This window comes from Kalmanozyma brasiliensis, assembly GCF_000497045.1.
Source record: "Kalmanozyma brasiliensis GHG001 unplaced genomic scaffold PSEUBRA_SCAF3, whole genome shotgun sequence".
NCBI lineage: Eukaryota > Fungi > Basidiomycota > Ustilaginomycetes > Ustilaginales > Kalmanozyma > Kalmanozyma brasiliensis.
In genome coordinates, this window is record NW_015961970.1 from 302,639 (window position 1) to 329,155 (window position 26,517).

The window sequence follows — 26,517 nt, forward strand, 5'->3', positions numbered from 1 at the left end:
TGAGAAGTTTATGAACGCTTTCCGGCGCTCCGCTGCTATACATCCTGGCTCCTTAGCTCAGTTGGTTAGAGCGTAGCACTGTTAATGCTGAGGTCGGCGGTTCGAGCCCGCCAGGGGTCGTCTTTTCTTTTTGGAGGTGCATTCTGAAGCCCCTTTTTTTGCCTCTCTCAGAAAATTCTACCCGAAACATGTGAGCCTCGGTCTTGCACATCTGAGCCGCTCAGAGGCCGACAGACCCTTCTCTGCCGCGCAGACAATGTCGGATAGACCTGACCAGGTTCGGCCTCGTGGTTGGTGCTAACGAGCTTGGAGGAGGGCCAGAATCACGGGTGAGTGAACCATAGCATGCATGGCAGACCTCACTTGCCCTTCCCGACACCGACGACTCCAGATGTTTGTTCGACACTTCATTCCAACAGCCCGACACACTTGATAAAGTCTCCTCATCCAAGATGGCGTCCGCTTCAGACATCTTCGAACACGCCAATCGACCCGCTCGGTCTCTCGCACTGTCGACATGTAGCACAGATCCGATCAAGTTTTCGCATACGAGACAAAAGAAAGGATGGGGTGTGGTTTTGGGTGTGCACGCTGGCATCGCCGATGTGGCGAACTTAGATCTTGGTCTCGCGCAGGCCGTCCTTCCAGAAGACGAGGTAAGGAGTGGTACCGTCCTCGCGGTAGTTCAACAGGGCGACCATTCCCTCGGGGTCCATCGATTCGCCGGTGTAGAACTCCCAGTCGCCGAAGGAGCCGACGACCTTCTTGGCAAAGGCGGCGGCGCCCTTCTCGAAAGCGGGCACGCGGTCCGGGTTCGACTCCTGCAGCTTGGCCTTGACCGTCTTCATGTAACCCTTGAGGTAGCCGAGGTACGACTTCTTGTCGAACGAGGTCGACTGGAGACGGAACGAGTGCACAATGTTGATCACCTGCTGAGCACCGTTCTCGAGCGCCTCGGCCTGCTCTTCGGCCGAAGGGTTGCCTCCAATGTCGACATCACCGTCCGAAACGACAATGTTGGCAGCGTCCACCTCCCAGACAATGTCGTCGACCAGCTTCATCTCGTAGCCGTCCGAGCACATCTCGTCGTTAGAGACAACGTCAGTGAAGAGCTGTGCGGGGTAGAAAGGGGACAAAAGGGTCCGTTGCGTCAGTACAAGAAGAGCTATGCAAAATTGAGCTGGAGCGCCCAGCGCTAGCTGGGGAATGGCGACGGAGCGACGACTCCATCGAGTGTCGGTCGTGCAACAGGTCGGGCTCGACGCGGAAGTGGACCGGAAGCTGCTTGTCGATAGCCTGCGGTGTGAAACTTAATGTCGCGAAATGAACTATGACCACTTTCGGGATGCTACAAATCCGGGCAAGCGACGAGTGGCGAGCCCAGCAGTGCTCGAATCAGCTCTTCTCCGAGGATTGCAGCGGCAGCAAAAGGCCCAAAGCAGCTGTACGGATCGGTGTCGCCTGCGTTGTCGCCTCCGCGCCTCCGCGCCGCAACAAGAATGTGCTGCCCAAGCGTCGCTCGGAGGCTGCTGTTGGTGCAGCAGTCAGCGCGAGACCGTTGAAAAAAGATGGCCCATTCCTCGCAGGTTGCCTTGAGCGATCCATCATGGTAACGCAGATCGTCTTGACTCCGCTAATGACCGATGCACGCCGTGCCGCGAGATTCCTCACGGCGAGTACATGGCTTTGACGACGAGGCGTAGTCCTCGTAGAGACTTGTCCGTAGAGGCTCCGGGTGGACGGTTGCTATTCCCGGCCAGTGATGTACGCTCCATATGCGGTTGACAGCTTACCTTCATGTTTGCGAATTGTTTTGTAGGGGATGATACCGATGTAGGGTGATGGAGAAGAGGAAGCAACGTTGGCTGAGCTCGGAATCGCGACAAGCGCTCACGGTTCTTCTCACTGAGAAGTTGGCCTTAGCCACTGCAGCCGCATGCTGAAGGAGAGAAAAAAAGGTGAAATTTTGGAAGAACGGTCCAAGCTGGCCAAACGCTCAGAAACTTTTGAATGCGGGAAATAGAAAGTCTTTGAAAGTGCCTAAATTCAAATGCTCGATTACAGATCGCCTCCCCCGCTTCAAAGCTTCTTCTGCCCGTTGGACCCTCTTTTTGTTCGCGCAGCTCGCCTGCGACGTGTCGAAGGTCTGCTGCAAGGCAAGGCCCGCACGTGTTGCTGTCAGGCCGGCGCTATTCAGCCCCATTCAGACCGTTCCCCTCACGACGCAGCGGCGACGATACGCGCGTCTCTCTGACACGATGCGAGAGCCCACACTTGCGATCAACTGAACAGTGTTGAACCATAACAAGACATTAATATTAGCAATAACCGCAGGAACCAGTATAAATGAAGGTGACGACTGGGGGAAAAAAGTCTCTACGTGGTGCCGACATCTGTCAGACCGAGCACCAACTGAATGCTGAGTTTGCAGAGTACATGCCTCCTTCCTTCCATCAGAGGCACAAAGGTGCCGCAGCCTAGCAAGCTGGCGTAACCAGATTCGACGAGGTAGGCGGTGGGGCCTCCGCGTTTGGCAGTCTCCCTTGCCTGGGCGGCGAAGAAGGGCTGGCTGACCGCCGTCTGGGCGATGCCGTGCACCGCATCGAGGATGGCGCCGTTGGAGCAGTTGACAAAGATGTCCTTCATGCTTGGCGCCAGGCTGTCGTACAGGATGCTGACGATCGCAGGCACCTCGCGCGCCGCCTCGTTCAGGAAGCCGTACAGCATCAGCCGCTCCCCGTCCGACTCGGCGTGCTGCAGCAGTGAGGTGACGAGTGTGACCAGGAGCAAGGCGATGCGGTTGTTCAGCACGTCCAGGTACTCTTGCAATCCCTTGTAGCCGGAGCGACGCGATTCGACCGCTGCCTCGCAGATGCTCGCGTCGACACCGGCCAGCGCCAGCAGCTGACCAAACTCTTCGGGACGCGTTGCGGTGGGGAGCAGACCCACAAAGAAGCCAAGCTGTCGCTCCGAGATGCGACCGCTCCTGGATCGCAGCTCGCCGTGTCCATCCACACCGCAGTGATGCAGCATGGACTGCATCAGCTTGGTCGTCGCCTCCTTGGTGGACGGATGTCGCAGCCCTTTCACCAGCAGCGCTGCCATGCCAAACGAAAAGTTGATGTCAAAGTCGACGCCCGTCTCGTCGTCCAGCTTGCAGGCCAGATCGCGGAATTCGAAGCGGGCATCCAGAAGGTGGTTGATGAGGTCGTCTCCTTCGCCGAGCGGGATGCCGCGCTCCCAGATGCTCTCCACCGTCGAATGCATCAGCTCCACGCCCGCCTTGAACAAAGGAATGTGGCCGCACTGCACCATCGCAATGCCGAGCCAGAACATCTGCGGCAGGTAGCGCGATCGCGAGGGCAGGATCTTCACCACCTTGCCTAGACACGTCACGATGCTGATCAAGGTCATGTCGGCGTTGCTGCTCGCCCACTCGGAGAACGAGCCGCGCAACGACACCAGGATCTGGTACAGCAGATCGTCGTCGATCTCGCCCTGCGCCAGACATCCGAGCAGCACGAAGGCGCGCGACTGGATGATCGGATTGTACTGGAAAGCGGTGCTTGTGACCAAGCTTGCCAGGCGGGCTCGCCAGCTGTTGGCAGCGTCCGTATTGGGCGCGGCAGCATCGGCCACCTCGTACATCAGCGTCGCCAGGCGTTCGATCGATGCGTTGTCTGGCGCATCACGCACGATCTCTTGCGATGCTCCAAAGGCTGCGTTGACAGCGCTGCTCTGCGACGCTACAGGAAGACCGAACAGCTTGAGCGATTCGGGCTTGGAAAGCTGGTCGAGCAACACGCGCAGCTTGGCCACCGCCTCGGCACTGCGTGGTGTCGCCTCCTCCGGCTTCCGAGCCTCGCGCGGATCCTCGGTGCAGAGCGAATGTACGAGATTGATGGCGCTGCCGTAGATGGAATAGCGTGTCGCGTCAACACCATTGCCGGCGAGCAGCAAGATGACGTGCAGCAGCTCGGGCAGGTATAGGAGCGCCTCGACTCGGTTGGTGAACGACAGCACCATATTCATCCGCACCAGCGTCGCAATCTCCTTCCACGAGGCGTTGAGATGCAGCTGCGAAACGACCGGATTCTGCGCCGTCTTGGCCACGACCTTGCGCAAACGGGAGAGCAGCTTGCCCCGCATGTTGATCGAGGAGAACGAGACCATCGTGTCGAGCACGGCCTCGAAGCGCTCGGTGTGCAAGCCCGAGTCCATGGCGGCTTCGGCGAACACGTCCAAGAAGGTCGGGATGAGGTCGTCCAGCCGGCTCAGCTGCGACCACACGCACCGCTGCATGATCGCGTACATATCTGGCTGCTTGGTGGTGATGCTGATGAGATGTCCAAGGATCTCCTTGATGCGCCGGTGGTGCTCGCCCTGCTCCTCACGCGAGGTGTGCACGAACATGACGAGGTTCGACAGCCAGGGAGACAGATAGTGCAGGCAGACCGTCTTTTGGCTGGGCGATGCGCGCTCGAAGCCATCGAAGAAGGACAGCAAGAACTCGAGAGTGACACCCGGTGCTGCCACCGCAAAGTCCTTGCTGAGGTCCGTGACGAACGCCATCGTGTTGGCCGGAAGAGCCAGGCCGCGGGAGCTGAGCAGCCGCTTCTTGGCGCTGCTGGCGCCGAAGTTGAACGAAGTTGACAGCGCGCAGAGCAGGTTGTAAGCGCTGAGCCTCAAGGCGGAGTCGTTGCTGGTGATGTTGTGCATCGCCATGTTGAGCAGCGTGCCTGGTACGTCGTTCGGGCGCAGGACACGATCGACCGGGTTGTCGGCTCGGAATTTGGACGCACGTGCTTTTGCCTGTCGCAACGCCTGCACCACCTCGGAACGCTCGCGACTGGTGAAGACAAAGTTCATCGAGCCGTTGCGGCACGACAGGAAGAACGTATTGTCGTCACCGCGGATCGAGATGGAGCGCACATCGTCGATGTCGGACAGATGGAAGACGTCGTTGAGCTGAACGGAAGTGTTTGGCAGCCAGTCTTGCTGTTTCAAGCCGGTGATCTGCAGATACTCGCCGCCGATGTTGAACGTGACCGGCGTCAGGGTACGGTAGTACCAGACCAAGGTGATCTGATCGAAGCTGACCTCCGCAGGCGAGCCGAGGATCGTCATGGTCATCTGGTCCAAGGCGAGATTGCGCCTTTCGACCCACAACTCGATTTCCGACAAGGCGGAGCAGTGCACGACATTCTGCAGCGAGGTCATGCGATCTGCGACCTCATGTTTGAGCGTGGAGTCGTTGTACGTGGCTGTGCTCCAGAACTGCAGCTCCGCGCGTGCGATGGTGTTGGGATTGACGAAAAAGACGTTGACTGCGTTGGCGAGAATCGAAGCTGGCACCAAGGAGCTGAAGTAGAGCAGCCATTGACTGGGTGTCACGTTGGAAGGCTGGCAGGCCGTGGTGTCGATGACGATGTCGAATTGGCGATAAGCGAACGGCTCGAGCGTCTGCAGGACGTAGAAGATGAGGCCCTCAAAGTCGATGGTGTCCGCTTTCTGCTTGTGCAGGGTGTAGTAGAGGACGGGTCGACCAGCGCGAGAGAAAGGTCCCTCGTAGAAGATAGAGTGATAGCTCTCCTCGTCGATGCTCCTTCCCGCATGCCTGCGTACAAAGTCCTGGAAGTTGCGGGCGCCGAAAGAGGGCTCAGGCAGGTCATCACCCTTGGGCTCGCCAGCGGTGGCCAATGCATCACACAGCTCATCGTAGACGAGCTTGGCTTCGTCGCTGCGTCGATAAAGCAGCTCGCTGGAGTAGACAGAGGTGCTCGGGTCCTCTGCTGTCGTCGGATTGGAGGCGCGATCTGCCAAATTTCTGCCGAGCTTGTCGACGTTCTCGAAGAGGAACTTGTGCAACGTCTTCTGGTCCCGCTCGCTGACTCCATAGACGCCAGGATGAATACCGTAGCCAAGTGGTTGGTCGGCAGCGTAGACACGATCCGGATCTGTGCGCGCATCCGAGACCTGATCGAGGAAGGCAGTCACCTTCCAGACGTTGCTCTTGAGGAAGTCGTTGAGGCCGGTCATGAAGGGCTCCTTGTGGCCTGAAAATAGATTGTTGCTGGCGAGCGTGATGAGGATCTTACTGATCAGAACCAAGCCGCGTCGCAGGTCCTTGCTCGGCCCAGTGAGGTTGATGTCGATCATGTGCGGCGATACGACGGCGGGGCTGATGAAACGCAAGAACATGAGACCTCCCACGCCTTGGTAGCGCGAAGCAGGGAAACGTGCATCAAGGACGTCACGAATGTGACGGCAAAGCTCGCGCAGGACTGCAGGCACACGATGCGCCGAAGAGCAGATGGCGTCGATGAAGGCCTGAGCGATCTCCTCGAGAGCCGCCTGGTTGTCAAAGACACTTCCGCCTGGCTCAATGCGCGTCGGATCCATTTCCACCGAGAAGCCGAGTGGCTTGCGGGCGAACTCGGTGATGAGTGGTGCCATGATGGAGCGAAGGTAGTCGTAGCCGTGCGTCTTTGCAAAGGTGGAGAGCAGTGTGGTGCAGAACGAGTTGCTGCGGAACACCATCTCCTCCGTCGCAGTGCGCTGGATTTCTTCCTCGACCGCCGCCTTAAGGAAGCGGATGAGGCCGCCTTTTGCGTCAAACATGCTCAGCAAGAGCACGCTCATCGGTTCCACGTCGCGGCCGGGGCATACATGACAGATGGCGAGCGCAAGCTGAAGGTTCTCCTGACAGACCAAGTCCACGAGACGGGCCGACCTACGTGCCCCACTCATGCGTTCGAGCTCGTCAAAGGCGGTGCCCTGGTTGAGGACGTTGGTCATGATCTGCATGAAGGCAGTGCGGAGACGTGCATCCTCGTGATAGGCGAGAGGTAGCGAATTGTGCAGTCCACTGTCGATGTTGGACGCCAGAAGGTTCGAAAGCGCCAAGATGGCCGATTCTCGGAGGGGAGTGTAGTCGCGCGCCGAGTCGCTTTTGTTGTTCCTCGTGCCCGCCATCGCCTTTGCATCCGTCAGAGCTCGTGCACGTACGGCCGCCGCCGTCTCCAGATTTCGCGTGCGGTTGAGAATCTTGATGAAGTACCCAAAGTACATGGCAAAATGTCGTGTCTTGGCGCCTTCCACCTTGTCGTCGAGAAGGAGCGCATCGTCAGCGAGCAGCAACGGCAGCTTATCGAGCAGGATTGAGATGCACTTGAGGCACGCGACGTCGAGATCGCGATGAAGGCGATCGAGGGCATCGGACGCATTCGAAAAGGATCCACCTTCCGCACCATCGGAGGTCCACGTAGTCAGGGCCTGGAACAGACGATTGCGGACACGGAGCTCGTTCGAGAAGCTGAAGGCGGCCTTCTTGCGCATCAGCGCTTCGCACATCTGACACATGGCCGCCTTGATGCGTAGAGCCTGCTCATCCCGTCCAAGCGAGTTGGCGTACTCGACAAAGAGGACCATCAAGGAGCCAATGTCGACCTTGGACGTGGACGAAGCCGCTTTGGCCTCGTCGAGGCGATTGAGCACCATGGTGGCAACACCGATGCTCTGCTCGACGAAGACGGTGTACATGTCGCTGATCTTCGGATAGCCTGTCTGCTTGTCGAAAAAGTCGCTGAGCACGGCATGGATCTGGCGGAACAGGATGCTGATCAGGCGAGGACCGAGATCGACACCCAGCGTTTCCTTTGCCTTCTCTCGGATCCACAGCGAGTCTGAGACGAGCAGATCCACCATCTCTTGAACGAATCGCTCGACCAGCACCGCAGGCTGTTCGTCGAGGTTGGAGAAGCGTGGCAGAATTTTGGCGATGCTAGGTTCGATCTCGGAGCTGATGGTGGCGGAAGCTGAGAAGCAGGCGCCTCCAAATGCACACAGAAAGCCTGCATAGTTTTGCCATTGTGCCGCTTTATCCTGTGCGGCCAGCGTGTGTTCCGCCATCGGACGGGCGACCAGCTGGGTCAAGCCAGACCAGCGCGAGTATGCCTCCTTCCAAGCGAGCCAGCTGGCAGCGGAAGGAGCTTCAATGTCGCGCAACAGCGCTCGAATCCGCTTTTGCTGAGCAACGCGGCCCGTGTGAAGGAAGCTAGGATCGGCCAGGTCGGTGTACAGCCGGATCCATTCGGCAGAAAGTGGATCGTAGTAGTCGCTGATGACGACGGTGAGTTGTGCGTGGTCTCGTGCACACTGCATGGCGAGGGAGCAGACCTCGGTGTCGCTCGAACAGATCATGAGCAATGTGACGAGCTGCACCCAGAGATACTCGAGCTTGCGCTCGTGCTCCGGCGGATAAAACGACGATTGAACGGTGATGCTCCAGTCATCGTCCTGGCTGATGAAGAAGCCACGCCTCTGCTGCGAGCGGCGGAGAAGGTCCAGGAAGTGCCGCTGCATGTCGAGGTCGTCGGTCGACATGAGCTGCTCGGTGAGGATGGTAAAGAAGAAGGGCAAGCAGGAAAGCGCCACGTGACGCTGGTGCTCGCAGAATGCGGCGTATCTGGAATCGAGCAGACCGGAATGGTAGACCCGACCGAGCAGAGCAGCACAGCTTTTGCGGAATGTCGTGAATTCTGGCGGTGTAAAGAAGAGCGAACAGACCGAAGCTGTGAAGCCGAGCATGCTATCGACGGACATGGCGTTGCGCAGCATGGTTTCCCGGTCAAACGTTGTACTGCCGCCCGACAGAGACGAGAAAGCCTCTGATTGCTCATAGTCGATGTTGTAGGCCAGCGAAGCAATATCTAGCGTCCATAGCTGCAAGATGGATTGGAGCAGATCAAGGCGACCAAGCTCCTCGACGCTCGAGGCTGCGGCTGCCGCGGATCCGGACAGCGAGACATGGCGGAAGTGGGCCGACGAAGTCACGCGTGCCGCTGCGCGCTTTCGAGCCAGCTCACGGTTGTCGAAGCGCGGCAATCGGAAGGTCATCTCCCTGAACAGGGCTCGAAGGGGACGTGAGATATGCGGATACAACAGGCTGACCTCGGGAGCCCATGGCATGCGATGCTGTTCGCTGGTGAGCAGCACACATGCTTTCACAACCGCGATCTTGAAGTGGGTGGGGCTCGATTCGGCCATGCAGACCGGCACAAGTTCGCGAATCGTGCGTTGTGGATCGAGGCGAAAGGACGCAGCAAACAGATCGGTGGTGAGCATGAGCTCGATCGGCTTGTTACCGCTGGCGAGGGGTTTCTTGGGATCGAAGAGCCGCCCCTTGACCTCGGCGACGAGATCGTGGTAAATGAGGCGAAGACCGTTGTCGGAAGACGGTACGGACGCTGCGGCCTTGAAGATGTCGACGCAGCAGAGCGTGGCAACGTCGATGAGCGCATTGTTGCGAGGAGGCTTGCGCAGGCCGTCGATGAACGAAAGCTTCTTTGCGAGACTGCCGCTCGCTTTGCGGTTCTCGCCGACAGCGGCCTTGCCGACAAGGTCTGGACACAAGACGAGCAGAGACGTCAGCAAGGGCCAAAAGGCGATCTTGCGCTTGGTGGTGTCTGCGAGGTTATAGACCTGATCAAAGACCACGTCCGGGCTTCCTTCGAAACGACGGTTGGCCGAGGCCAGGCTGGCGTATTCCTCGGGGTGATACTGGATCCACGACCAAATCGCACGGCGAAGCGTCAAGGCGACAGCATACTGTGCGCTGCGTTTGAGCTGTGGGAACGAGACGCTGACCTCCTGCAACACGCTGGCGAGGCGAGCGCGGTTGAAGTTGGTGCATTCGAGCAAACGCAGCTCTGCCGTGCTCGGGGCCTCCTCGATGGTGGAGCTAAGGTAGTAGAGCCGATTGCGGAGACGGGCGTTGACGACGACCCAGTTGCTCGAGCTGAGGTAGAAGACGATCTGACTCGCGTAACGGTAGATGCGGGTCTGAAGATGATTGGGCACGTCGAAACCGCTGGCGTCAGCGCTGAAGGAAGTGGTAGACCAAGAGGAGGCGTTGAACCTGGCGGTGGGGCCGACGTCGACCATCTCGTGTTTGTCGGTGGGCGATGAAGACTGAGCCTTGGTGACGGCGGCGGCAGCAGCAGCGGCGCTGGCCAGATCGACGTGATCGATGCTTGGCGGCGTGTCGAATGGCGAGCGGGTCGGGGGAAAGCAAGGATAGAGAATATAGAGACTCGTCGACGCAGCGAGGCACAGAGAGCTGGGCATGAAGACTTCGGGAAACTTGTCGCCGAGACCGGAAGCGCCAGCGTCGTCGCGAGCCTCGGTGTCGTCGCGCGCCAACTTCGAGCTCGAGTGACCACCGAAGCTCTTGTTGCCGGACAAGCTCGCTGCGGTCTCGCGAAGGCTGAGGTCGCGAAACGATCGTTCGGACGGGACAGCACGGCCAGTCGTCGCGTTGGATGCAGCAGGGTCGGTTTTGGCGGAGGAGCGCGATTCGACAACTTCGTGGATGGACGAAAAGCTAGCATCCTCTCTGACGACGGTCTGCTTGATGAGCAAGGTCATGACGCTGAGGACATGTTTGGCCTGCGTATCGTCCATGGCAGGTGGATCGGTCCATCCGAGGGCTGACGTGGAAGCTGCTTGCTTTGGATGATTCTGATCGTTTGTGCCGCGAGTGCTGGCTGTTTCCGGAAGCGGATCGAGTCCGGGTCGAGGACTGTTTATGGTGCCCGAAGCGATGCGCCACTGATGGTTGAGACAAGAGACCAAGATCTTGAGAATGAAGAGCTGCGAGTGGAGCATTCCGATGCTAGCCTGCTGTTCGAGACGCTGCTGAGACGATTGCTTGACGAGGACCTCGATAGCTCCGAGCAATTCCTTGACGACAACGCCGAGCTGGAAGCGGCTGAGGTTGATGAGATGCATGACGCACGAGCGGACCAAGTCGTCCCCCTCGACGACACCAAGCCGCAAGCCCGAGTTGCATGGTAACTTGTTGACCAGCCTTTGGACGATGCTGGCGATCAAGATCTGGCTGGAGATGTCGGCAGAGACGCCTGTTGAAGCATGACCAGACACAGATGGAAGTTCCACGTCGTCGTTGAAGAGATTTGGACTGCTGTGTGGGATGTTGTTGCTCGAAAAGGCAGGCGTGAGGGCGCTATCTGTGGACTCGGGTCGGAAACCGGCAGAGCTGCTTATGGAGTTGCTGCCATGTTGATGTTGGTGAAAAGAGCGATGGTATAATGGATGCTGAGGTTGATGGGATGACGACTGCTGCTGCTGGTAGTGCTGAGCTTGGTGCGAGTATTGTAGCTGACGGCTGCTTTGCGATTGGTGGTATAGGGGAGAAGAGGATTGCGATGCAGGCGATGAATGTGGCTCGCCGTTGAACAGACCAAGACCACGACGTCGAGCTTCTGAGATCTGCATGGGATCTGCCCCACCGCTGACTGCAGACGAGGTGGGCCCGTTGTGAGAGGCTGCGGAGCCCGATGCTTCCATGCTTGCATGAGTGCTCACGGAACCGCTGCGGCTGCCGTCGCCAACGCCTTCGCCGGCACTGGCTGAAATCGTCGTGTACGAGTTCATGGTTGAGATCACCGAAGTGTTGATCGCGATCCGTCAACTGCTTTGGTTCGACAGCTCTCGACACCGTGGTTCGTCGAAGGTCTCCTGCATGCAGATACGAGATCGAAGCGTTCCGAGGTCCGGCTACGTCGTCAGATGTCGATGCGAGTTCAGAACCGCATGGCAGTGTATTGAGGATGCGATGAAGGTGGTGTGACTCCGAGAAGCTCGGATATGGCTGAATGATGCGATCGAGGGTAGAGGAATGACGAGCAGGGAGCGAATGCTGCCGTCGCAGATTGCGGGAGCTAGCTGGTGGGGTGACGCGGAGGTGTATGGGTGGAAGGACCTTGTCTTGTCCGCTGGAGGTGCAACCGAATAGCAGGGACCGGCGAACGGAAGTGGGGGCGAGAAGGGAGCCGCTCTGCAAGCGTCAAGAGGATGTCGAAAGTGTTGTTCTGAGTCGACGTGGACCGCAGCTAACTTAGCAAGAAGGCTCGAGAGCTAGCCAAGTCTTAGCTTGGGGAGGCGCGTGCGTGCGTGTCTGTCTGCTTTCGACCTGACTCAACCAAAATTCAATTTTAAAACTTAAAAAATCATTTCGAAAAATGCACCAAGACATCCACCAAGCTTGAGACAGAGCAGCTCAACCTTAAATTTCTATGCCGACCACGACTCACAAACTCTCGCCTCTACTTGTACCTTGATCACACATTTGACTCAAGCTTGGCTCGGATGCAGCGAGATGGCATCACTCAGCGAGGGACAAGCTCATATCGGAGTCGATGGACGACTTCACTCTGGCTAGCACATGCGACGAGACGTACCGAGAGTGTAATCCTGATGGTGATGCTGATGATGATGATGATGGACCGTGATGAGATTCGGGCTTAATGACCTCGTAGCTCGGGACCGTGCCGTCGCACAAGGCGAACCGCCAAGATGCCCGCGATAAGAGCGCAAAAGCCACCAAGTCGAAAGATGAGACCCAAAGTATCGCTGCTTTTGGCCGCTCCTTCGCCTGTACCGCCTCCGTCGCTTCCGCTGCCGTTGTCCGGTTCCATTATCGCAAAGATGAGCGAGGAGATCGCCGTGACGAGGAATTGTGGAACGACAATCGCCACATTGTGTAGTCCGAGCACGCTACCCGCGTGCAGTGTCGTGCTCTCGACGGCTTTGATCGGGTCGTCTCCCCTCTCTACATCGCTGGCATCTCGGTCACTATTGGCCTCCTCGTGCAAACTTTGCGCTCCGAACGAGAGTGCATCCTGCAGCTCTTCTTCGTCTGAGTCGTCGTCGCTCCGGATGCGTGACCTCGGGCGTGGGCGTTTGTCGGAGGAAGAGTCGTACGAGGGCGTGCGAGTCATGGACCTTCCTTGCCCGTCCGCTTCGTGAAGACTGTCACCAAGCAGCGCCATCGTCACGTCGTCTGCTTCGCGGTGAGCACCGGCTGTGAGACTAGAAGATGCGTATCGACCTGTAGTGCCAATTCGATGAGCGACGTCGGGGACGTGCTGAGTATGAATGAGAATGCCAAGCAAAGCGATCGGAATCCAGTTGGCTATCGCGAAGCAAAAACCGACCGAAGCCACTACCCACGTCGCCAGGAAGACGCTCTTGGTGAGTCCAGCGAAGTAGGTGCCCATCATCGAGATGAAAAACACGAAGCTGGCAAACGGCCACCAGAACGGCAGCTCTGGGCAGCGTTCCCGCAAGCTCCGAAGCTTGCGCAGTAGACTTGAGTTTGGGAACCAAACCGGATGAGTGTGAGATTCGAGAACCGGATTCGGTACCACGAGTGGGAGGACGATCGAGGTGACCAACGAGAGGATTGCATGCCAGAAGAAAGCGTGGCTGCCAGCGCGTGTCGCTTGCTCGAACAGCTCGTGATCACTCTGCTTGCCGCCATTGAGCCGCACATCCGCCTTGTAGATCTCGCCGACCCAGACAGTGCTGTAGAAGAGAATCGGGAACCAACCGATCTGCGCAAAGAACTGCACCTTGAAGATCTCGATGATGGGGGCCGGCAGCGCTCGTGCTTGGGTATATAAGTCGGAAAGGATGGCTACGAGTCCGAGTCGTTTTGACTTTGCCGAGGTTTGTGGGCGTGCCTCGGCCAGTACCTGCTCTTCTACACGCAACACGACTAGTACGTGCGTCGTGATGAGGATAATGCAGACGAGCGTCGAGACGATCTGAATCTGCGTCGTTCCAAGAATCCTGGGTGCCACTTTCGGCAGATCGAGATTGCCAATGAGAAAGCTCAGCACCGAGCCGACGCCTGTCAGACGAGCAGCCCATGCATTGGCTTCTGCCTGGTCCTCGGTTGTCGCCACGTCGACCATGAGCGCGCGATCCAGCGCTGTGACGGCATTGACGGAGAAGTCGACCAGGTAGACCGATACGACACCGATCAAGATAGCCAAATTTTGATGTCCCTTGCTGTCCGCAGTCGTAAACCATGCCGCGACCTCGCGTGCAAAGCCAAGAAGGAGAATGCTGAGCGCGCAGATGAGGGTGGCGGCTGCCAAAAAGGGTCGACGCCGTCCGTACTTAGATGTGCTGTTGTCGGCCAGACTTCCGATCAGAGGCTGAACGATAAGGCCGGAGAGGGGACCAGCCACGAAGACTGCAGCCATCGATGACTTGGACAGACCCAAATCGAGCAGGTACGGCGGCGCGAAGGCCATGTCCATCGACCATACCGTCTGAGCACCGAGTGTGCCGAGCGATAGCAGTGGTAGCTGAAGCGGTGGAGGAGCATGGATGCGAGGCTCGCCGACGAGACAGTGCCCTGCGCCCATCGCAGCTGGCGCAGATGCTGATGTTCCGACCATGTTGAGATATGTGCAACGGCAATCGTGCCCAAATGTAGACGACCGAGGTGGAAGTGCGGGGTAGCGGCTGAAGGTGAATCAAATCACCGCCGACCAAACCTGATTCATGGTACACTCTTGAGCCGAGCGTGGAGCTCCGAACGGATGGGGCGGGGTGTCCTGCTGACGACCTGAAGGTGGTGTGGTGGAATGATGCGAGGATGACGGTAGGAAGCGAGCTTTAAAGCTCACAGACCCGCATGGCGCTGTCTCGTGGCGGCCCAAGCTGGGCGCGAGGCTGAACCCTTGCCGTCCCCGCACAAAGACCAACACCCGAGACAGGCTTGACAGCGCTGCGCAGCAATTTTGGCGCAAAGTCGAGGATGTTAGAGCTCGCTGCTAGCTGGATTCCGTGTTCCGGCTCGCGATTGTCCTTTGACAGATTCGAGCTTTCTTCTTCAGCATCTCGATCCATCATTAAAGCAACACCCACCCACGCATCGTAGCTACACAGGCCAGCACCACGGTCTTGACCCATACAGACAACAGCACGAAGGTAGCATCGACCATTCTAAGGCTGCACCTCGTCTGCCGCCATCTCCAACAGTGACGGGATTCGCTTCAAGCTACCGACGACAACCCTCTTGACATCCACCTTGTCCCTTCAAGAGAGAGCCCGAGCTCACATTCCAAGCCACGGACGTCGTAACGGCTGCACAGCGGCAATCTAGACCCGGCCATCCATACGGATCAAAGCACCACAATGTCGAGTGTAAGTAGTACATCTGGCTCGGCGCGCTTCTCAGTAGCCGCACGTCGGCTGTTACATCCTTGGAGCAGGACGATGCTGACGACCCATTCCTCTCTGCCTTTCACTCACAGTTCCAGCCCGTCAACCCAAAACCCTTTCTTCAGCTGCAAACGGGCAAGCCTGTCCTAGTTCGACTCAAGTGGGGCATGGAATACAAGGGCTTCCTCGTCAGCACCGACAGCTACATGAACCTTCAGCTGGCCAACACGGAAGAGTTCCAAGACGGCAAGTCCAACGGCATGCTCGGCGAGGTCTTTATCAGGTGTAACAACGTGCTCTACTTGAGAGAGCTGCCGGATGAGTCGGCATAGGCTTCAAGATCAAAAGTCAAAAAGAATCGGCCTCAAAGGCTTACATCGCTCTTGCTCGCCATCTGTATTAGTATCCGTAAGCACTCTGTTTCACTTTGCTCGACTGATCTGGCTGTTCCGTGAGGTTTGAATCCCGAGAGCAAGCCGCTCATTCAACGACAGACTCAGCAAACGGCGAACCCGAACAAGTATCACTCATGCACGCAGAAGCTTGAGTCAAAATGCTTGAATTCGAGCAAGCTCCGGTTTTTGTTACATATCGCCTTCCCGTCCCTTGCTTTACATGTGAGCATGGGGATCCTCCGCCGGCTGTTCTGGAGCAATGGTGATGGCATCGTCGATACGCAACAGACTCGTGGCTGCCTCGAGCGCCGACTTGAGACTCCTCACCTTGCTGACCGTGGGCTCGAGCACGCCTGCCTTGAGGTTATCCCTCACCTGACCGTTGAGCAAATCCAAGCCGTAGAAGCGGAGCGCCTTCTTGGGGTCGCCCGCATTCGCGTTCTGCGCCGCGTTGTGGTAGGCACGTAGCTTGGCCACAAGGTCGGTGCTGTCCTTGGCTGCGTTGACAGCGAGGGTCTTGGGGATGACCAAAAGCGCCTGGGCGAACTCAGCGATGGCGAGCTGCTCTCGGCTACCGAGCGTGGTGGCAAAGTTCTCGAGGTAGATGCTGAGCGCCGACTCGACAGCTCCACCACCAGGGACGACGGAACCGCTCTCGAGAGTACGCTTGATGACGCAGAGACTGTCGTGCAGCGCTCGCTCCATCTCATCCAGCAAGTAGTCGTTGGCTCCGCGGAGCACGATCGAGCTGGAGCTGACGGTCTTGGTGCCTCGAATCAGAATGAGCTCATCGTCGCTGATGCGCTCCTGGGCCACCTCGTCGGCGGTTCCGAGACTGCTCGCCTCGTAGGTCTCTTCGCCGTCCAAGTTGCTCAAACTGCTGACGAGCTGACCACCAGTGGCCTTGGCAATCCTGCGCAGATCCTCCTTGCGGCATCGTCGCACTGCCATCGCACCCGCTTCGACAAACTCCTTGAGGCAAAGATCGTCGATGCCCTTGGTGGTGAGGATGACGTTGGCACCTGTAGCCAGAATCTTGCGGACACGCTCCAGCACGATCTCGCTCTCTCGCGCTCGGATCTTCTCGAGCTGTTCCGGGTCGTCAATGGTAATGTGAACGCCGAGGTGCATGCGCTGCTTGACGAGGTTGATATCGAGAAGGGCAATCTTGGCGTTCTTGACACGGGTTTTCATGGCTTGCGAGGCGACGGTGCAGTTGAGCGCGTAACCGTTGATGAAGAGCGACTCGCGTGCCGACTTGCCGTGTGCCTTGAGAACGTTGACCGCCTTGACAGGGTACTTGGTCTCACCGCGCGGGTTGACCGTCTTGACCGCGAGCATAGCATCGACGGCGATCTGTGCGAAGAAGTCGTCGTCGGCACCGATGATCTTGCTCGACATACTGGTCTTGGCGACATTGATGAGCGATTCCTTGCCAAGAGTGTCGACTTTGGTGGAGAGCTGGTCCTGAAGGTACTTGCAGGCCTCGCGACACGCGAGACGGTAACCGGTGATGATGGTGGTGGGGTGAATTTTGTTCTTGACCAGCTCGTTGGCTCTACGCAGAAGCTCAGCGGCAATGATGACGACCGATGTGGTTCCGTCGCCGACCTCCTTGTCCTGCTGCTGTGCCAATTCTACGAGAATGCGACCTGCTGGCTGATCCACCTCAAGGAGCGAGAGGATGGTGGCGCCGTCGTTCGAGATGGTGACGTCTCCGATGTCGTCCACAAGCATCTTGTCGAGACCGACGGGGCCTAGCGAGGACTTGACAATGTTGGCGATCGACTGAGCCGCGAGGACGTTCTGGTTGCGGATCTCAGCTCCCGAGAGACGCTCACCGCCAATAAAGAGACCCGCATTGCGAGGGTCTTTCTGGAAGAGCTGTGCCATGGCTGCTATGTGGTCTGCGACAAAGGTGCGCGCAGATGAGTGGCTTTGAATGCGGACGGGATCCCTGTGCTTGGTTGTCGAGTCAAAGGTTGCAGGTTTGGTCCGTGACAGAGTTTTGCGCCTTCTGCGAGCTTGTCCACGCTGTGAAGGTGCCGCAAGGAAGTGTTGCTGGTGATGGTCGAGACGAGAGAAAGAAGGATGCTTTGACGAGCTTCGCAGAGGACACCAAGAAGTGTTACTCAGAAGAAATTGCAAAAGAGCTGCGCGCCGTGCGGTTGACTGGCTCTTCTGAGCTGAGCTGCGCGTGTGTCTGTGTTGCTCTGCGTCTGATTCTTCCTCGAGGTTCCTTCTCGCTGTAGTTGGATCTAACAAAGCCAAGGACTTCAAATATGTGCTTCCTCAATAGATCTGACATCTTGAGCAAACGCGTCGAAAGAGCGCGACAGGTCGCCAACCAAATCGTGAAGACCGTTGCAGCTGCTCGCAACGCCCTTTAGCTTAATCGCTCGGATGCACCTTTCTCTAGATCCCCCCGTCGAAGGATCAAGTCTGAGATGCCGCGATGTATCTTGCTGCCAACACGGTTCTACGCCAATCTCTCTGGCTCGTTCTAGCTTGGCTCGTGTCAGGGCAAGCATAGGGACGTCTGATAGAGTATCAATTAGTTAGCCGGATGGATCAGGCCTAATTACTGTAACCGCAGGCATTTCGAAGAGCGAGTCTCTTGAAATTCGGCTGGCACAGATGAATTCAATTCGTGCAACTTGCGCTTTCAAAAACAATTCGCCTTCAAGTGCCCTGTTGAAGTGCCCTGTCGAACGGGAGAAGAAGTGGACAGAAGAGCTGAACGGCTCGCTGTACGACGAGCAAGACAATTCACAGATTAGACCCACGTGCGACGTCTTGACAGATCTGGAAGGCGAATTCAGTCCATGGGTCGCATATCGCACATCAACCAATATCAACAGGGCAGAAGGCTGAGAGAAGCGGAGAAGAGCGAATCGTGCCTCTAGGCGCTTGGAAGCGGTGAAAGTGAGATGGTCTGGGCGTCGCTGTTGGTTCATTTGAATTTGTCTGGAGCCGTGAGCTGCTGCCCGGCTGTCCCGTCGAATGAGAAATGAAGCAGGGCGAAACAACCCACCATCGCTTTCCAATTTTGACATCATGAGCCAAAGCCAGGCGCACACAGCGAGAGAGCCAATTCGCGCTCCGCTTCCTCTCTGCCTCTGAAGGACCGCATTGTGCACGATTCGCTTCTGGCTCTCCTCAAAACTCAAAACTCAAGCCCTCTCTTTCTCCTCCCCCCAGTCAGAGTGAGCTTTGCCGCCAAAAACGACAGCGGAGAGCACGAAGCACTCAAGCAGAAGCAAGCAGCTGCTGCAACTACTTCATCTCGCTCTCACTCACTCACTCAGACCCGATTGCAGCCTTCTCTTGCCGCCGCCGCCGCTGGTCAGCTCTATCTTTCTCCCTTTCCTTTCCTCCCTCCCTCTGTCCTCTTCCGCCATCTGCGCCTCCGCCATCGCGCTCTCTCACACGCTCCCTCTTTTCTCTCAGAACCATCCGTTCCTTCACGACTGGAGACGTACGTTGTCCTCTGTCGCCCTCGCACATTCTCGATACGCGCCGCTTCCGTCTCGGCTGTCGCTCTGCTTCTCCTAGCGTGGCTTCTTCCCGGCGTAGACATCGTCTGCCGACCAGTTCCGATCCCAGCGCTTCGCGTTCCTCTCGTCTCGCTTCTTGTTCAGCAGCAGCAACATCGCCGTCGTGGTCACCACCTTCTGCACGCCGCCAGGCAACACGACCTTCGCGTCGATCGATAATCGAATTATACCACCCATTTCGTGCCCGCAACACCTGCGCACTTGCATCACGTTCTCGAGCGGAGGTCCGCATTCTGGCACTTGCAATCACCATCGCGCTCGTACTCACGCCAACTCCTTGCCGCTCCCACTTCTTTGCATGGCGCTCATACCCACCTTCGACGGCTCGTGCCTACCATCCTTCAGCTCTTCCCGCTGATGCTCCACTAAGCGAGATCGCGTCCATTCCATATAGCAGCACCCACGCTGCGGAAGGATAGACCCCTCGCGACCACTTAGCGTCATCTCGTAGAGTCGCTTGCAACGCCGTTCGCGCCTGCCCGCTCAATCTTCTTTTTCTGCCACTACTCCCGCTAGCACCTTGTCTCTGGTCGAGTCCGGCTTGTACTAGGTCGTGATCCGTCGTCCATCGTCGTCGGCACTCCTCCAGCGATCTCTTGCCACCTAGCATGAACGGTCCCGTGACTGCCACCGCAGGTCACAACTTCGTCGCTCCTCATCCGCCTTCTCAGGGCGTGTCGCCCATCCCTTCCGCGCATCCCGTCGATCACCTTGCAGCAAACAACTCGAGCGCGCCACGTGCACCCGTCAACGCGTGGGGCTGGCCCTCCGGCTTCAACCAACCTTCTCCCGCATCGAGCGCAGCTGGTCCAAGTCGTCCATCTTCGCTCGCTTCTCCCGCTCTCTCCTCGGCCACCATGTTCACCCCACAGACGCAGCAGATCAATCATCAGCACCAGCACCCGCAATTCCAGCAACCACAACTGCAGCTCCAGCACTCGCAACACCCGCAGCACCCGCACCTCCAGCAGCAGCATCAGCAACAGCCTCAGCACCTGCAGCAGCACTTTGGCGCACAGGCTCAGCAGCATCCTCACTTGCAGCAACAGCAGCAGCAACAGCAACAGCAGCAGCAGCAGCAGCAGCAGCAAGGACAGCAGCAAGCTCCGCAAGCCAATAACGTCAAAGCTACCGTCTATCCTCCCCAGCCCTACGGCAATCCAGCCGCTTTCACAGCTGCCAACCACACTTCCTCACCCAGCAGCGGAGGCAAGCCAAATACCCCCAATAACACTCAATCAGTCATGATGAGCAAGAAGCGCACCGCTAGCAAGAGCCCCGACTTCGAGAGCAAGGACAAACGCTCGCGACCCGAAGATGGCGTCTCGGGGGACAACAAAGCTTCTGAGGTCAATACTGGCCAGTCTGGCTCCGATGGTCGCGTCTGGGGTGAAGAGGCCACCAAGCTCGACGTGTACGTCTGGGATTATCTCACCCGCAGAGGCTTCAACTCCGCTGCCAAGTCTCTCATGAGCGAAGCCGGCATGACAGAGCCGCCAGAGGTACCACTGCGAACACCTCAAGGCCTGCTCTTCGAGTATTGGGCCATCTTCTGGGATGTCTTTGCCGCCCGTTCCGGTCGCGGAGGAACCGAAGCCGCCGCCTACTACGAATACCAAGAGTCTCGCAACATGCAGCGGCTCGCGGAAGCCACCCGCAAGACCGAAGCTCTCGAGGCACAGTACCAGCAACCAGAGAATGGTTCGCGGTTCCCCAACATCGTTGTTTCTGGAATGAACGTCGATCCTAGCGCTGCAGGGACCGTAGCAGGTGCGGTCGGTCCCAATGGTCGAGCCGCAGCTCCCGTCGCTTGGAATCCGGCGGCTCTTCCGCCGGCACAGCAGCAGCAGCTGCTCATCACTGCCGCTCAACGCCAGAACATCCCATTGCACGAGATCAAGAACCTCACTCCCGCCTCGCGAATGACGCTCATCAACACGATGAACCCAAACAACCCGGCCAACGCTCAAGCGGTACGTCCCGGAATGACCAACCAGCTCATGGAGCAACAGCTCCAGGCTCGTCTGCAGCAGCAACAGGCGCTTCACCGCATGATGCAACAGCAGAGGCAAGGTGTGCCAGGCGCGCCACCACTAGGCAACGCCATGCAAGTGCGACCTCCGATGGGTCCTCAGCAGATGGCCGGTGCCGCCGGGTCGCCCGCCCCTCCCACTCCCGGCGGAGCCGGCATGGATGGACGCCGCTCCGTGGGACCGGGCGCCGAGGGAAACCGCCCAGATCACATGGGTGGGCCACCCGGCGTCTTGGCCACCGGCAACCCTCAATTGCAGGGTCAGCCACAACAACCTCCGACTCCGGGTGGATCGCAGCCGGGTCCACAGATGCAACAGCCCGGAGGCCCGCCGCAGCCCGGGCAAGGGCCTCAGCAGCAGCATCCGCAGCTCAACCCGCAACAGCAACAAATGGTCATGAACCAGTTTCAGAGTGTCCAAGCCGCCATGCGCGAAGAATGGATGAAGGCTCAGAACGCGCCCAACCAGACTACCGCCGCCGACTTCTACGCCAACGTTCAAGCTTACCAGGCCAAGGCACAGGGCCTTCAGAACCTTCTGCGGGCCCAAGCCAACTACCAAGGCGGTGCTGGAGGTGCGACCCCAGGCAACGGCGTGCAGCCGGGCAATCCAGCTCCACCAGGGCCATCACCGCAGGCGCGACCTCCTGGTGTGGGTGGGCCCGGCATGCCAGGCCCTGGCGCAGCGGTCAGCCCTGCTAGCATGGCTAATATGACGCCGCAGCAGCGCGCAGCTCAGATCGCCAATGCACAGGCAGCCGCGGGACGCATCACACCGCTGATGGCGACCCACGATCCAGGTCTGATGGCCAGCATGATGGGTCCCAACGGCAACGTGGCGCGTCCCAATCCGCAACATCCTCAAGGTGGCCAGGGACAACAGCCGCAGCAGCCGCAGCAACCTGGTCAACCGGGTCCGCCCAACGGATTCCAGCAGCCGCAACAGCCACAGCAGCAGGGTCCTACGCGACCTCCATCTGCTCAAGGTGGAGCCGAAGATCCGCACACAAGCCACTTTTCCTCGGTGCAGATGGGCTCGCCTGCCAACATGCAGCGTCCAGGAATGCAGCGAGCCGCCTCGCAGTTGGGCAACAACTCCGGCGGCATGGGCCCTCCTGGCACTGCTTCCATCTCATCCCCGTCACCGCGCATCGGTGCGTCCAATCTGCAGCAGCAAGCTGGCAATGGCAACGCCAATGCGGCTCAGGGCCAAGCAGAATCGCCCGCCGCTTCGAACGTGCCCAACACCCCGAAGCTGGGCTCGGCAGAAAAGGGCAAGAAGGGCAACGCTCGTCAGCGCAAGAACTCGAAAGCAGCAGCCAAGACGCCCGTCATGACCGCTGCATCGGTGCCTGGCGCCAACGCCAACGCCTCTGGGCCTGCAGGAGGGGCTGCTGGCAGCAACGGCGCTGCTGGACCGACCACGCCCGCTGCGGCGAACGCCGCGACGCCCGCGAGCGCCAATGTTGCCACGCCAGGGCGAGATGGTGTCGGTAAGCCAGACGGTGCCAATGCAGGTGCGTCCCAGCCTGCCGATGCAGCTATGCCACCACCTACAGGCCCATCTGCCGCCGAGGTCAACTCGTTTGGCATGAGCAACGGTACCGACAACGGAAGCACGGCGAACGCCGGCCTGAATGGCATGGACGGCAGCGCCGGCGCCGGCGCCAGTGGCACGGGCGGAGCGGAAGACTTTAGCTTGTTCGGGTTCGGCGGCTCGATGAACGACATTTTCGACTTTGAGCTCTCCACCGACGGCGCAGGTGGCGGCGGTCTTGGTGGCGACGGATGGGACAGCAACTTTGGCAACCTGTTTGGCTCCGGGACCGGCGGGCAGGATGGATCGTGAAACCGTCTACCGCCTGCTCTCTCACTTTCTGCCTTCGACTCAGCTCGATCTCCTTGTACAACATCATACCCGGTCTTGCTCTCGCAGCAACAGCACCCAAAAGCACGCCGTGGCCTGGAGCATGGCCGTCATGTGCACCCGCTCGATCGTTCTCTTCTTCGTTTGCCCACACCGTGTACTCTGGTTCCAGTTCTTATCTTCACATTGCTTGTCATCGTCATCCTTCACTTGTGCGCGATGTACTTTCTGTTCTTTCAGCATGTTCCTCTTGCTCAGCCTCTCTGCAGTCACCGGTTTTGAATACTCAATCTTCTCCTTCATCGCGGTGCTTCGTTCGTTTGGCGTGAACATCACATGGTCGAGGCGCAAATAATCTTAAAATGTTAGGCCGATATTTCTGGCGCTGCTGAGTACAATGGCTGAGAAATCACGTGTCAGCCTGCTCACTTTTTTGGTGCGAGCCGGAAGAAATGCCATATTCGCTCGGAGGACTTGATCTTGCTTGTCGACGCTACCAACACCCCTATCGCGGACACTAACTTGCTACGAGGTCAGCATCACGGACGATCAACAGCCATAGCCACCGGACAGCCGCCCGCCTACTCGAAACAAAGTCACGTTACGGCTCAGCACAGCGCTTTCGCTTCCACCGACAAACTCGACGCTTCCTCCTAGCACCACAACCTCACATCAGCTTCACTATGTATCTCCTCGGTGTGCATTTGGCGGATCACAAGCTTGTCAGGGTAAGCTTTTGCGCACATCTCGGACAATCTTGCCCTTTCTCTGACCCACTCTGCTGACACCATCGCTCTCGTTCTTCCTTCCGGATCATGCAGATTGCGCTGACAAACTTCTACGGCATCTCCTACGACACGGCGAACCGGCTCTGCGCGCGACTCTCCTTACACGATCGCGCTACCGTCTCTTCGCTGACTGAGTCGCAAATCACCCAGCTTTCCGCATACCTCTCCTCGCCCGGCTCGATTCCTGCTCGCAAAGCGCATCCGACCATCCTCCCCTCCTCCTCCTCCGACGAGGCTCGACCATCGATGGCGGCCAATTCCACCGCCGACCCGCTGCGTCAGATCAAAATCGAGGCCGACCTCAAACGCGTTCTCCACGCCAACATCAATCATCATCGAAACGTGGGCAGCTACAGGGGAAGAAGACATGCCAGTCACTTGCCTGTCAGGGGCCAGAGGACCAGTACCAATGCGAACACTGCTAAGAAGTTGAATCGGTTGGAGAGGAGAGGGCTGCATACAGAGGTGCAGAGAAGAGAGGGGGAGACGAGCTTGATGGAGCTGTTGAGGCCGTTGGCGCGGATCAGGTTCGCCGAGGAGTAGAGCGGGAATCAAAGAGTCATGAAGCCTCGCGATTGTGTGCAGGTGTGGTCCGATGGACAGCGTCCGGATTGGCGTGGATGGAAGCTACATGATGTGGCCCATTGCAAGCCGAGGATTGAGGCTGAGCGAATGTGGTCAACAACACACGAGAAGAGACAAGCGCTGAGTCTTTTCGAACGATGAGAAGTGAGAAGAGCGAGATACGATACAGTGAGGCGGGAGAGATGCGAGGTGTGACAGCGTGCCGTTTCGAGGTCGTGAGGTGGGAAGTGAGGCGTGGCCTTACGCTCAGAACAGATCCTCCAACGTCAACTGCTTGGCCACGTCCGTATTCGCCACCATCGCTTGAAACTCTTCAAAGTCCAATTTCCCATCTCCATTGGTATCCGCCTCCATGATGGTCTTATCCACGATCTGTTGCAATTGTTGATCCTTCAAATTGTTACCCACCATCATCTTGAGCACCAAAAACAGCTCTCCGTTACTGATCAATCCATCCCGATCCATATCGTACACCTTGAAGGCGAATTTGAGCTTCTCCTCGCGACTCCCTTGGTTGGAGAAAGCCGAGAGACCGGCGACAAACTCCTGAAAGTCCACAGTTCCACTTCCGTCCTCGTCAAAGATGGCGATCAGTCGCAGCGCCAATGGGTTGTTAGCGATCTGCGGGATTTGCAAGAATTCGTCCTTGTCGATGGAACCGGATCCGTCCCGGTCGAGTTTCATAAAGCGTTTTTTCAACCGCTGGATCTCTTTGGAGTTGAAGTTCGAGGTTGCCTCGATGTCCGAGAGGAGTTGGGAGCCTGCTTGGCCCATTGTGACGGTTCGTGCGGGGGTGAAGGCCGGGAGATAGGAGTGCGACGGAGTCTTGAAGCAGAGATGAGGAGACGTCTCTCAAGGGGTTGGACGGCAGAGACGAGCGATGCAGGAAAGCGAGTCGAGAACTTGCACGAGAAAGCGAGACGAAAGACCAGCTCTCGAGTTGATGAAAGGACGGAAACGAGAACGATGCGGAGGGGACGTCTGTGATCGAGACGGTGATCGAGAGTAGAACGAGCCAATGTAGGTGCCAGAGAGAGAGCGCTTTTGGACAGTATTGCTGGAAGAGGTGAGCGAGACGAAAGGGTGTCGAATCCAACACCTCGAAAGGTTTCAGCCCCGAAGCTGATCTTCTGGGCGAAGGTCGGTGCGCGCGTGTGTGCTTGGCTCGCGTGTGTGAGCTTGACCCGCGAGAAAAAATCCGCCCTGTTAGGCCGATGAAATGCTTCGAGAAGCCTCTTTTTTCTGGCCAAAGAGAGAGAGAGAGCGCTGCGAAAGCGCTGGTGATCGCGAGTACGCGGCCAGACCTGTTGCGCTGCGCCAGCTCCACTTTTGGCCGCTCTGACCACCGTTTCAGAAGCTCACCTTCAAAGCAACACTTTTGCTGCTCGTCAACCACACCATCATCGCGAGCTCCTTCCATCACCTCGTCTGCATAGGCACTCTCTTCGCACACGCGCCGCTCATCACCGTACCGCGCACCACAGCAGACAGCTGCAACCTCACACACTCGACCCCTATCACACTCGCTCCTCGCAGCGCTCCTCATTCACAATGTCAGTCAACGGCATGGACATCACCACCCACCTCAAGAAAGGCGAGGTGAACCTGGGAACGTCCATCATGGCCGTTGCATACGATAAAGGCGTCATCATGGGTGCCGATTCGCGCACCACCACGGGCAGTTACATTGCCAACCGTGTCACGGACAAGCTGACGCACCTCTCGGATCGCATCTACTGCTGTCGTTCCGGATCCGCCGCCGACACGCAGGCGATCGCCGACATTGTCACGTACTACCTCGACATGTACGCTGTCGAGTCTGGCTCTGCACCACAGACAAAGGTGGCTGCGAGCCTCTTCCAAGAGATCGTGTATCAGAACAAGGATCGATTGAGCGCGGGTCTCATCGTGGCCGGTTGGGACAAGAAGGATGGTGGACGGGTGTTCAACATCCCACTCGGCGGTGGTGTGTTCGAGCAACCATGGGCAATTGGAGGCAGTGGCAGTTCGTATATCTACGGCTACTGCGATGCTACGTGGAAAGCTGGGTGGGGGAAGGAAAAGACGTTGGAGTTTGTTAAGAACGCCCTGGCGCTGGCGATGAGGAGAGACGGCTCGAGTGGTGGTACCATCCGTTTGGTGGATATCACAGAGGATGGCGTGGAGAGGCACTTTGTTCCCGGTGATCAGCTGCCAGAACTCGCAGACAAGATTGTATAGCATCCTTTCTCTTCAATTAGTATCAGGTTTA

General features: G+C 58.0%; 9 protein-coding genes and 1 non-coding gene across 10 annotated transcripts; 5 read left to right on the forward strand and 5 right to left on the reverse strand.

Moving 5' to 3' along the window:
• Positions 1-46: 46 nt before the first annotated feature.
• Positions 47-120, forward strand: PSEUBRA_006507. The gene has a single exon. It is a non-coding gene; the product is annotated as a tRNA-Asn (tRNA).
• Positions 121-614: 494 nt separating this feature from the next.
• PSEUBRA_004002 (Translationally controlled tumor protein) lies at positions 615-1,799 on the reverse strand (the record flags this gene model as incomplete). The annotated part of the gene is made up of 2 exons (XM_016437598.1): positions 615-1,112; positions 1,794-1,799. The coding sequence occupies 2 exons, from the start codon at positions 1,797-1,799 to the stop codon at positions 615-617; spliced, it is 504 nt and encodes a 167-aa protein (XP_016291121.1).
• A 577-nt stretch (positions 1,800-2,376) lies between these two features.
• PSEUBRA_004003 (CRAL-TRIO domain protein) lies at positions 2,377-11,457 on the reverse strand (the record flags this gene model as incomplete). Its single annotated transcript, XM_016437594.2, has 1 exon — positions 2,377-11,457. One exon carries the CDS (start codon positions 11,455-11,457, stop codon positions 2,377-2,379), a length of 9,081 nt encoding a protein of 3,026 aa, XP_016291122.2.
• An 869-nt stretch (positions 11,458-12,326) lies between these two features.
• PSEUBRA_004004 (Major facilitator superfamily domain, general substrate transporter) lies at positions 12,327-14,273 on the reverse strand (the record flags this gene model as incomplete). Its single annotated transcript, XM_059465200.1, has 1 exon — positions 12,327-14,273. One exon carries the CDS (start codon positions 14,271-14,273, stop codon positions 12,327-12,329), a length of 1,947 nt encoding a protein of 648 aa, XP_059320506.1.
• A 742-nt stretch (positions 14,274-15,015) lies between these two features.
• PSEUBRA_004005 (Ribonucleoprotein LSM domain protein) lies at positions 15,016-15,374 on the forward strand (the record flags this gene model as incomplete). The annotated part of the gene is made up of 2 exons (XM_016437587.1): positions 15,016-15,024; positions 15,135-15,374. The coding sequence occupies 2 exons, from the start codon at positions 15,016-15,018 to the stop codon at positions 15,372-15,374; spliced, it is 249 nt and encodes an 82-aa protein (XP_016291124.1).
• Positions 15,375-15,653: 279 nt separating this feature from the next.
• Positions 15,654-17,330, reverse strand: PSEUBRA_004006 (Chaperonin Cpn60/TCP-1; the record flags this gene model as incomplete). Its single annotated transcript, XM_016437597.1, has 1 exon — positions 15,654-17,330. The coding sequence occupies one exon, from the start codon at positions 17,328-17,330 to the stop codon at positions 15,654-15,656; it is 1,677 nt and encodes a 558-aa protein (XP_016291125.1).
• A 2,272-nt stretch (positions 17,331-19,602) lies between these two features.
• Positions 19,603-22,875, forward strand: PSEUBRA_004007 (LisH dimerization motif, subgroup; the record flags this gene model as incomplete). The annotated part of the gene is made up of 1 exon (XM_016437583.2): positions 19,603-22,875. The coding sequence occupies one exon, from the start codon at positions 19,603-19,605 to the stop codon at positions 22,873-22,875; it is 3,273 nt and encodes a 1,090-aa protein (XP_016291126.2).
• A 701-nt stretch (positions 22,876-23,576) lies between these two features.
• Positions 23,577-24,224, forward strand: PSEUBRA_004008 (Ribosomal protein S13; the record flags this gene model as incomplete). The annotated part of the gene is made up of 2 exons (XM_016437584.1): positions 23,577-23,621; positions 23,715-24,224. The coding sequence occupies 2 exons, from the start codon at positions 23,577-23,579 to the stop codon at positions 24,222-24,224; spliced, it is 555 nt and encodes a 184-aa protein (XP_016291127.1).
• A 288-nt stretch (positions 24,225-24,512) lies between these two features.
• PSEUBRA_004009 (EF-hand domain pair) lies at positions 24,513-25,040 on the reverse strand (the record flags this gene model as incomplete). Its single annotated transcript, XM_016437600.1, has 1 exon — positions 24,513-25,040. The coding sequence occupies one exon, from the start codon at positions 25,038-25,040 to the stop codon at positions 24,513-24,515; it is 528 nt and encodes a 175-aa protein (XP_016291128.1).
• Positions 25,041-25,817: 777 nt separating this feature from the next.
• On the forward strand, positions 25,818-26,486 carry PSEUBRA_004010 (Proteasome, subunit alpha/beta; the record flags this gene model as incomplete). The annotated part of the gene is made up of 1 exon (XM_016437580.1): positions 25,818-26,486. One exon carries the CDS (start codon positions 25,818-25,820, stop codon positions 26,484-26,486), a length of 669 nt encoding a protein of 222 aa, XP_016291129.1.
• Between the last annotated feature and the right edge of the window lie 31 nt (positions 26,487-26,517).